The sequence below is a fragment of the Aplysia californica genome, unplaced genomic scaffold (genome assembly GCF_000002075.1).
Source record: "Aplysia californica isolate F4 #8 unplaced genomic scaffold, AplCal3.0 scaffold00801, whole genome shotgun sequence".
Lineage (NCBI taxonomy): Eukaryota > Metazoa > Mollusca > Gastropoda > Aplysiida > Aplysiidae > Aplysia > Aplysia californica.
Window position 1 is genome coordinate 227667 of NW_004798071.1, and position 10357 is coordinate 238023.

A 10357-nucleotide genomic window follows, 5' to 3' on the forward strand; every position below is an offset into this window, starting at 1 on the left:
CAGTTTTCTATGAAAATCTTTATATTGTCCATGAACTAACCAAAGAAATACTGTAGGAAGGATAAGGCTAAGAGAAGTAAGAAGAAAGCTTTTCTCTCTGCTCTATATTGATTCGGCTATCTACTGTGCTCTTGAAACGTCCGGACCTTCTCAAATGTCTGAGTTTTCTCTCCATTCTTTGCGTAACGGGTGATAAAGTCTTGAAACACCCCAATATTTTGACGGCTCACGAGGACACTGTCTGAATGGGCTCGGTTCTTCGTGAAGAAATGTGTAGTGATATGTAGACTGTAGATCTAGTTGGCGTCGGTGATGGGTGTATGAGTGTGCTCGGTCCATTGAAAAGACACGTGTAGTGTGTAGAGATATGTAGACTGAACTTCCAATTGGCGTCAGTGGAGTGGAGTGTGTGTGTGTGTGTGTGTGTGTGTGTGTGTGTGTGTGTGTGTTATATGACGCTATGTGCCTCGATTTGCCTGGAAAGGAAGGGAGGGGGATAATCCAGATGAGTAAGTGCGGGTGTGTGGGATGGACGGGGAGGGGGATGTATCATGTTGTTGTTGGTTATGCTCAACATTTGACTGAGGTTGATTTACCCTGTCGTCAAATGGCCTCTGTGGTGGAATAGAAAAACGATCTTAAGTGTTTTGCGCCCCCATTAACACAATTTAGATAACTTCGGTGCTTCAGACCTGCCTGTCCCTGTCACTATGTGCCGAGTGGGATACAGCGTTGTTGCAGACCAAAGGTTTCTGATACGGAACAAAAATTAACGAAACAAAAATAAAACATCTTTTGCGTGCAACAGCAGTTCTGTTGTATTTAACTCTGTTCTCAGTAATGACTGGAAACTTAATGTGAAAGTGTGATTTCCCCCAGCACTGTTTAGGAGGCGGGCTGCTTCGACCCTGTCTTTCGCGGCTGACCCAGGCAATGAAATACACAGCCGAGCAGAGAGACTGAGGCACTCCGTAAAACATCCCCGCTTGTGGGAACCAAACAAACTGTCGGTCTTTCAGTCTCAGACAAAGAGCCTAACAATTCCACCACGTGTGTCTGCACTCAGACTAAAACATTGATCTGAGTGCTACCTCTCGTGGTGCAAGAATTTGTTCGAAGAAAAGTTCACTAACTATAAAGAAGAGGGACAATGTGAGTTTTTATTTCGTTCACGTTTCCTAATGTGAGAAAGTAACTTTACCTTAGCCCAGTATATTAGGTACTAATACGAACAATATCACCACCGTAGCATGAGACTTTGTGCAAACTTTACGAACTTTTGGTGAGTGTGAAGATGGCTCCACGAGGGAGCGTGACAGATAGTACACACCTCGTGATTCGAAAGAGCAGAGTAACTTGAGTCAAACAAATAATAACTCATCAATTGCTTTTATTATTTTCTATTACGCTTGGATAAGTCATTTACTGATAATTGTTCGAAGAATGAAGAAATATTTCAAGGTGGAAATCATAACCAAGAAAGAGATTTGAGGTCAAACATCATTTTTCCTGTTTGTTTCCACTATAATTTAAATTCAAAATTTAAAACACAACACATTTAGTTCGAATCTCTAAACATAAAAGGGCAATTTATTAAGAATAGGCAGACTAAAAAATAAATGGGCTAAACTAAAGGAATCTATGCCCTCTCTGCAAATTCCAGCAAGATAAAGACCCATGAGGTTGAAATAACTAATATGTCATGTAAGTTATGTCGAATGTGTGGAAAAAAGTGTTAGTTGAAAACGTCGTCGGATGTTTGTATCAGAGTCATCACGTGGTCAGAATCAAACGTCCAGACTCTCAGAGCACGCGGTGGCAGACAGTCAGGATGACCAGTATGATGACACTTCCGGTCAAAGCAGCAGGACTACCGCAGACTACTGCCTTAATGGTACTGTACTCGTTCACGGTACAAGATAGGGCGAGGATCTTTTGTTTTTGGGCATTTTTCTTGACTACAGCACAAACCTTTGCCTGGTCGTTTGGAATCTGTTTTGTGTCTTCCAGTCCGATGAGGCCAACATGACACGTGGTGGATATTCTCGTTCTGAGTTCCTCGTTTACGTAATCGAAGAATTTCCCCCTCGATTTACTGATCGTGGCATTTCTCCTGGTCACGTGTGTATCTGTAGTACCGCAAGACAGACCCCTAATGATAGTGTATTCTTTCTCAGAACATACATTAAGAGTCTTTTGGTGAGTCTTGTCCATTTTCATTACCTCACATAGGCTGTATGTACTTTGCTTTTCAATTCCACTCATGATCCCATGCATCCATCCGTAACAGAAATAATTTAATATATCTTTGAAGTCCTTGTCCAATTTGTAGAAGCTGCCCATTGCGTGGGTGGGCGTGTCCACTTTAGAGGTGGTTTTGTCCTTTTTGGAGGTGGTTATGTCCAATTTGGAAGTGGTTTTGTCTACTTCGGAAGTGGCCCTTTCCATTTTGGGGGTGGTCACTTTCAGTTTGGGGGTGCTCATTTCCAATTTAGAGGTGGTCATGTCCAATTCGGAGGTAGCCGTATTCAGTTTAGTGCGGGAGCTTCTGCTGGAGGTTGTGGTACTGGCGCCTGACACTTTGGCGAGAACGAGGCTGAGGATCAGCACTGAGCACAAGACAAGAACCCTCAAGGAAACCATTCTGGTGAAGATTGCTTTGATTGATTGGGCGATGCGGTGTTTTCACACTTCGTTAGGCTCTTGACTTCGCAGATTCCGTGAGAAGGGTTCCACTTTCTGGCTGTCAACGCCGTTCTCTGGGACGAAAAGGCGAAGGGGGGGGGGGGACGCACAAGATGAAAAACCCTAACTTACATTGTTTGTTTTTCTTTAATAAACAATTATCGTTCTACTAAGCAAACAAAAGGTTATTTGGAAGCTCCCATACTGTGGATTTAAAGTTGGCGTCATGGCAACATCAACATGGTGCTCCACGAGCCAAAACAACGTAGGTTTCTGTTTAGTAATTATACTTGCAAGTGTTTCTTTGTCCCCCTCAACACACTCTAGGTTGATAATGAGGTATGTTGCTTCTACCCTGCTTCTTAGGGTCAGCCCAGGATGAATGAGAAACATCATCCTAACAGACAGTGGGATTAACAACAACAAGCAAAAAAGTAAAAAAATAAAGGACGAAAACAACAAAACCTTCCCTCTCTCTCTGGAAAAAAATTCATGTCTTCTGCATGCAACCGCGAAGTGTCTCATTAAAAAATATTTTGAAACAGACATTGGCATTAATCGTTCACCACTCGTCTCTTTGCTTAGATACCCCCCCCCCTCTCTCTCTAGCTCTCTAGCTCTCTAGCTCTCTAGCTCTATCAATCTATCAATCTATCTATCTATCTATCTATCTATCTATCTATCTATCTATCTATCTATCTATCTATCTATCTATCTATCTATCTATCTATCTATCTATCTATCTATCTATCTATCTATCTATCTATCTATCTATCTATCTATCTATCTATCTATCTATCGGGGTGTAGGGGGTCAGGGAGGGATAGTACCTCTGTATTGGAAAGTCCTGCCATGTCCTTTTCAGGACAGCCCTCTCTACATTGGTTCCCACCTGACGCTCAACTCTCACCTGTGGCTCCACGAAGCTGAGGCATGCGCAGCGGCCACACCCCGGTAACGGCTTTGGCAGGAGGGCTGAACCAGGTAAAGGGTAGCTGGTCGGGTTTCGAACCCACTAGTGAGTAAATTAGGGTCTGTCTCCCTACGCATGCAAAGACTGGCTCCGGCAGACTGCACGGACGAAACTACTCGGTGATTCAATGGGCAGAAAGGCGGTCCCAGCAGAGCGTTGCGGAGTGCAACAAAGGCACAGTGAGACAAGTAGACACTGCTGGCCATCCGCTTCATCCCGGCCCATCTCCGGCCGTCTCGATTTCGTCGTGCAACCGGAACTAGATGGACAGGGACAAGAGAGTGAGGCTGACGACTTTGCGCAACTCTCCCGCACTTAAATCAAATTCAAGCGCAAGTCATGACTTCATCAAAGCGTCCCTGAAGAGATGTGACATTCCCCATACCACCTGGGAAGAAGCTGCTCGCGATCGCATAGTTTGGCGCTCCATAGTAAGATCGGGAGTGGCCAAATTCGAAGAAAGTCGCGTCAGAAAGAAAGAATGGAGACGGCAGCTGAGAAAAGACCGAGAGACATCTACCTTCCAGCCTAGTTCAGCCCCAAACATCCCCTGCCCCCACTGCAACAGACATTTCCGAGCGAAGATCGGCCTGATCAGCCATCTCTGCACACACCTCACCCCTCCAGTGAAGGACGAACATCAAGGTCATCTTCGCCAGCGAAGGACGAACATCATATCTATCTATCTATCTATCTATCTATCTATCTATCTATCTATCTATCTATCTATCTTGGTCCTACATTCTATTACTCTTATCCGATATTCTGCCCCCTGTCTGTCTCTCCAAAATGTCTCCATCTTCTACGTTTAAAGATCATGTTCAGTGTCCGCTCATCCCAACTCTTCATCCTATGTAATAAATCCATTCCATTCCATACATTAGTACACTATTTCGTAAATACTTTTTGAATGTTTTCTAATTTTCGCAGAATTGCCTTGTTTGTTTTCCATATCTCTGAACCACACATCAGCATCGCCAAGATCAGTAAAATAAGGCGCTGAATTTATACATGTAAATGAAATGTAAACCAAATGCTGTTTTCGTATGTCTTATACCAAGATTTGGCTAAAGGTATGTTACACAAAGTAGTCAATTGCAATTAGTCATTGGGATTAGGCATGGTGTATGCACAATGACGATACCATATCATGAACGAACCTGTTTTTACTTGTATTGGTTTAAAGGTTGCCGGAACTTTCGTTCCTTTTCGACTTCAATTAAGTCACAAAAGAACAAGGGTTCCTACAATCTCCATTTTTGTAATGTTGCCAGAGGGTATAGCAATGGCATTGCAAGGTCTGTCCCAGAATAAAATTTCCTTGTTCTGTAAAATCAACAAATTTTGTTTTACAGACATAAAATTTTGTACCCACAGACACATGTTTTCTATCTGTTGATCTCTATGCACTTTTTTTTCATCCAACGTAGCCAGCGATCAAAATCAAACGCAATTACCATGTCCTCTTAGACCAGAGTTCTTACCGCCGAGATTTGAAGGCGAGGAAGAAATTGTGCTCGGAACGAAATATACTCCGCAAAGGACTCTGGCCGAGGCGGTCATCGTCACTGCATTTGACCGCTGGCTACATCGGATGGAAAAGTGCTTTGAGGTCAACATTTGATATTTTGAACTGAAAACATGTTTTGGGAGATAGGGACAAAATTTTATGTTTGCAAAATACAAATTGCTGATTTTATAAAACAGGGAAACTTACTTTTGGGACAGACCTCGAACAATAACCAATGAAGTTTCCCCCGTACGCCACCTAAGCCCTCGTTTTGAAAATAACACTCTCATTTAAAGATAAGGGGCATAACTGCATTTTGAATTAAGCATTCGTTTTTTGAAAATTTGGCCACAAAAGCAACCAGATATGATAGAATTATGAAATATACAGCCAACAGCCAAAGGTAGATTATTGATTAAACATAGTTCAAAAATATAATTCCAACAGCATTCTCTCCAAATTTATGGCTGAGGTTTCGGTTCCTGCTAAACGACGGAAAACTGAGGAGAGAAGTAGGAGATGGGGGTTGGGTTGTAAAGGAGTGAGGGGAGATATGGTAAGGGGGGGGGGGGAGGGTGTTAAAACTGGGATTAGAGAAGGGGATTAGAACAGAGGACGACGAGGAGCCGGGGATGAGGGAACGGGTTATGGTTCCGGCGGTAACGGATTATCATCATGGTCTTTCTCCCTTACCCATCTGTTAAGGTATTCCAAGCATGCTGCTCTGGGTCTACCCCTACTTCTTTTATTTTCTTTCATTAAAGTTTTAGTAAGTAAGTGTTTTACGGCTCTTGCACTATAATATGGTCATAACGCCGAAGATTATAGATGTTGCAAGAACGCCGCAAGCATAAAAGGGAGGAGAAATAATGAAGATAGATGTTGATAAGAAAGAAGGAGCACACCACATCAGAGCACCCGCCAGCCACCCTCCACCCCTGCCTTGTTCGTTTTTTCATCAAGGGTGTTGATAGCAAATAGGTAAACCTGTTTGAAAGAGGGAGAGACGATGTTATATTTCATCAAAGTTATAAAATCACATGAAAAAGAACCATGAATTACACGTATTTTTTGCGATATTCTGAGTTCCATAGACTCTGAAATGTGCTTTTACTATCAGGGATCTGTCCAATTTCTCAAGTCTCGGGGCTGGCAGTGAAAGGATTAAATGCACCCCCCACCTTCCTCCCCCGAAAAGATTTTGTAAATTAAGGTCACGAACCGAGCTAGAGACAAACACTGTGGAACCAGTTGAAGACGACCATTTATTGTCGGGAAGAAAAGTGATCATCTTAGACAGGACGTGGTCCTTGTTGTACAATGTCATCGTAAGACGCTTACTATTGCATTTTTCAAAACTTCCCCATTTGCACTGGGAGAGATATTATGTATGTGGCGTCGGTGGCCTAGTGGTTAGGCTCTCGGACTCGCAACCGTAAGGTCGTGGGTTCGAATCCCGTCAAGGGCCCGACGTTGTGTCCTTGGGAAAGGCACTTTACACGAATTTTCCTCACTTCACCCAGGTGGGAATGGGTATCCGGCTATAGACAGCGAAAGATCTTGTCAGTTTGTTAGTGTTTGAGCGCTTAATCGGCTGCTTGCACTGTATGCTTCCCGGGAAGCTGAGAATGTTTCGGAGTGTTCTATGGTCTGCTGGGGTAATAATATAGTGTAAAGCGCATAGATCCTGCTGCTGAGTGGGGATATGCGCTATACAAATGCTATCTATTATTATTATTATTATTTATGTCCTGTTAAGAGCTGGAGATATCCAATTTATTAAAAAGAAAACAGCTTCCCCCACTCGGCAATCGAACTCAGGTCTTCAGGTGCAGTTCTATGATACGTATTTTATACGTACGTATTATGTACGTATTTTTCGTCGTACGTATTTCTTGCTTCCATGATCCGTAATTTAAAAGAAAAGGTACGTAGGTATTAGTATTACGTAGGTATTTTTGTGCCAGTTGTGAAACAAGATCTAATGACATAGGCGTCTGGTCTTGTATAATATTCATTGCTCTCTTTGAGTGAAGAGACAAATCAAGAAGATGTTTTGCTTGGTTCTATAATTAGGAAATTAAACGAAAGTAAAAGACATGATAGATTTTGGATCCACTATATTATTATCATAAAACAGAGAAAACAATACTAAGGTGCCCATTATCATCTAGAGAAAGAACAAGGACTGGATGTAAAAAAGAATCATGACTATTTCAGAATTTCCCCTGCAGAAATGGATATGCTATTATGATTCGTTGGCCTCGCTATTCGTAAGGAATTAGCGCATCATACAAACACCGAGTTTCCCGCGCCAGCTCAATCAAACACTCATACGTTTCGGTTAAAAAAACTTCATTTTGACAATAAGTGACGCTCTGCTAGCTAGCTCTACTTTACAAGATACAATGTAAAATAACACAATATACGTTTCGTGGTTTCTTGAAAATCGCCGGGTCAGGTGCCGCTGAAATGGGCCACGATCATTATCGACACAAAGTGGGACGAATGAGAATGCTCACACCAAACTACGTATGCATTCGCATCGCGATCCCAATTTTAAAAAAAACCCACGTATGTGTTACTTACGTGCTACGTACGTATTGCGTGTTGCATGGATCCAGTAACAGAAAATAGTGAGGGATCCATATTCTCGTATGCATTTTATATGTAAAATAAGTACGTAATACGGATGCAAAATACTAAGCCTACAAAGACATACCTAACTTATCAAGCAGCTGGATCCTACTGTCAGCAACTAGCTGATAATGCTATTGTCTGAACCATTTTGAAACACTTCTCTCGTGTGGGTATCTAGACAATGATATGATCAGTAGCAGCTGATTATACAGAATACAACATTGTTTTAATGATACGACATGCATTGTTTATGGTAAGCATTGTACGCGCTTGCAACTGCATATTAGGTCATATGAACATGCGGGACACGTTAAACATTTTCAGTTGGTAGAACATTTTTGAATTTTGTCCGGTTGGCGTCAAAGCCTCCGACATTTTTAGCCTTTATCCGAGTAGGCTAGGTGTAGATCTTACCTACTATAAGATCAGGGGTGTGGCTGCAAGACAGCAGTAAGACGGAGCTAAAGAGTAGCAGTAGAAAGGCTGCAGAATGAGTCGGGAGCCCAGAGGAGGGGGCAAAGGAGGAGAGGGGGCGGGGGCAGAAAGTGGAGACGAAAGCAGAGGACAGAACATAGTTTGAGAACAGGAAAGGATGTGAAAGGAGAAAATTTTAGAGAAGAACATTTTTCGTCGCTATCCGGATTCCAACTAGGGACTCACCATAACTTTAATTTTTTTTTGTATACAAAATACTGTAACAAATCACACAGACCAATAGATGCGGGTAATTGCGGTATTTTATATTGTGTATTTCTTCTGTTTAAAAATTAATTTAATTACAGTACAGTCGAGCTTGATCTGACTACCACCTGTCCAAGAAAACTGACTATGCAAATTACCACATCTCTCACCCCCCCCCCCTTTAACGTTTTCTTTTCTGTATTTTTTGGGGGGTGGGGAGGGGGGAGAGGGTCATAACACTGTCCAAGAGGACACCTTGCCTAAGATGCCCACTTTTTCACTGAATAATGAGTGGTCGTATTAAGCAGGTCAGACTGTTTATAACATAATATAATGCTTCTTTACCAGTGGGTGGTTGTAAGGGGCTTTCGTGTGGTTTTGCTCCTTTTTTCCTATCAAACATCTATCTTCCGTATCTCTCCTTCTTCTCTTTTGTGTTTGTTACGCTCTTGTAACACTTCTAACCCTGGGCACTTACATGACCTTATTGTATTGCAAGTGTCGTAAAACTCTTACTAAAACCAAACTAAAAGCTTCTTTACCAATCTTTGCTCAAAGAAGATATCAACACATCTTGACCCCTCGAAGCTGTTCTGCGAGGGATAGTACATTCGACATTGTCCAAGACGGCCACCCGTTGTCGGGGAGAAAATAAGTGATTGTCTTAGTTAAGTGGACGTCTCGGAAGGTGCTATTATAATGTAGGAAAAAAAAAGCCGGGTAGGGGGAGGGGGTGGTGGTGATTGGAAGTGGTCGTTTGTACGGGTAAGAGTCTTGGACAGGTGGTTGGTAGAGCAGGTTCGGCTGTGTTTGTGTCACGACGCGGAAGAATCAGGCCTTCGTCAATTTTTTGGAATATACAGTTATTAATACCATCATACAGCTTGTTCCTTTTTTCTTGCAAAGCTTGAGTATTCTAGATGGAAACTGGAAATCTAATATTTTTTGTTCCATTATTCAACGTTTTTCGGAAACATCCACACAGAAATACGTTTTAAGAGGATATAAAAGGTGTTGAGCCAAAAAAAGAAAAACCGAAAAAAATTGCCCTATGCCCAGAAAAATGCCGGTTTCTTTTGCTTTTAATTTCAGCGTTTCGACAAGCGCCTGCTTTCATCTGGCTGCCTTATATTTCAAGTCCATCAAGCGTCTGTTTGTCTACTGGGACGTTGTATCAGTCTGTGCAGGGATAGGTCATGCAGAGCAGAATCAAAGCAGCCCGCCTGCTAAATTATCTAAAATGTCGTTACTTTAAAGAAACAGAATTCTATCTGACATTTTCAGATACCAAATGTTTTTCTGCACTATCAAAAATTGTAAGGATATTCGAAATTGTTATCAAAATATTGAAAGATTTGCATTCGAAAAAGCGTGATATGTTGTAAAACTCAACATTTTTTTACGTCAAACTTTTGAAAACTGGGATCTGTGCAGGTAAAATATTGTATTCGGTCCCTCCCAGCCATGGTTGGCTCTTACAGGAGGGTCAGAAACCCGTCTCCTAAATAAACTGAACAGTGTCGATGGAGGCGTTAAAATACTACCATAAAAAAACAAACACTAAGGAACCCTAAAAAACCCCCTAAAGATTGACCAAGACGTCGCTGGATTGACTCTGCAAAGAACGCTCTCTGAGCCCACGAGCTGACCCACATTCAAGCCACTCGACTTGCAGCTGACAGACAATACTATTGTTTATTCCTGCGACACCAGTCACACGGGCAGTGGCGGTGGGTAGTGAAGGGCTCACGGGCTTGAGCCCCCCTCCCCAAAGTCTATCCCAAGGCAAATAAAAATAACGAAATAAGCAATTGAAACTGTTCTGATCGACCGCAATGAACACAGAGTGATGAACTTGGCGGTTTGCT

General features: G+C 42.3%; 1 protein-coding gene across 3 annotated transcripts; it reads right to left on the bottom strand.

Annotated features, from left to right (window-relative positions):
- Positions 1 to 1406: 1406 nt before the first annotated feature.
- On the bottom strand, positions 1407 to 7985 carry LOC101861323. 3 transcript variants are annotated; one of them, XM_005109647.2, is made up of 3 exons: positions 7758 to 7881; positions 3596 to 3917; positions 1407 to 2759 (listed from the first exon to the last, which is right to left on the bottom strand). In XM_005109647.2, the coding sequence occupies exon 3, from the start codon at positions 2641 to 2643 to the stop codon at positions 1804 to 1806; it is 840 nt and encodes a 279-aa protein (XP_005109704.1). In that variant the 5' UTR covers positions 2644 to 2759; positions 3596 to 3917; positions 7758 to 7881; the 3' UTR covers positions 1407 to 1803. The 3 variants fall into 3 exon arrangements, with proteins under 3 accessions (XP_005109704.1, XP_005109706.1, XP_005109703.1); XM_005109649.2 differs by lacking the exons at positions 3596 to 3917; positions 7758 to 7881 and adding an exon at positions 7891 to 7985; XM_005109646.2 differs by lacking the exon at positions 3596 to 3917.
- Between the last annotated feature and the right edge of the window lie 2372 nt (positions 7986 to 10357).

What these genes read in the sequence shown, in the direction of transcription:
- LOC101861323 (XM_005109649.2), bottom strand. Translation starts at nt 2,643, where the DNA reads ATGGTTTCCTTGAGGGTTCTTGTCTTGTGCTCAGTGCTGATCCTCAGC.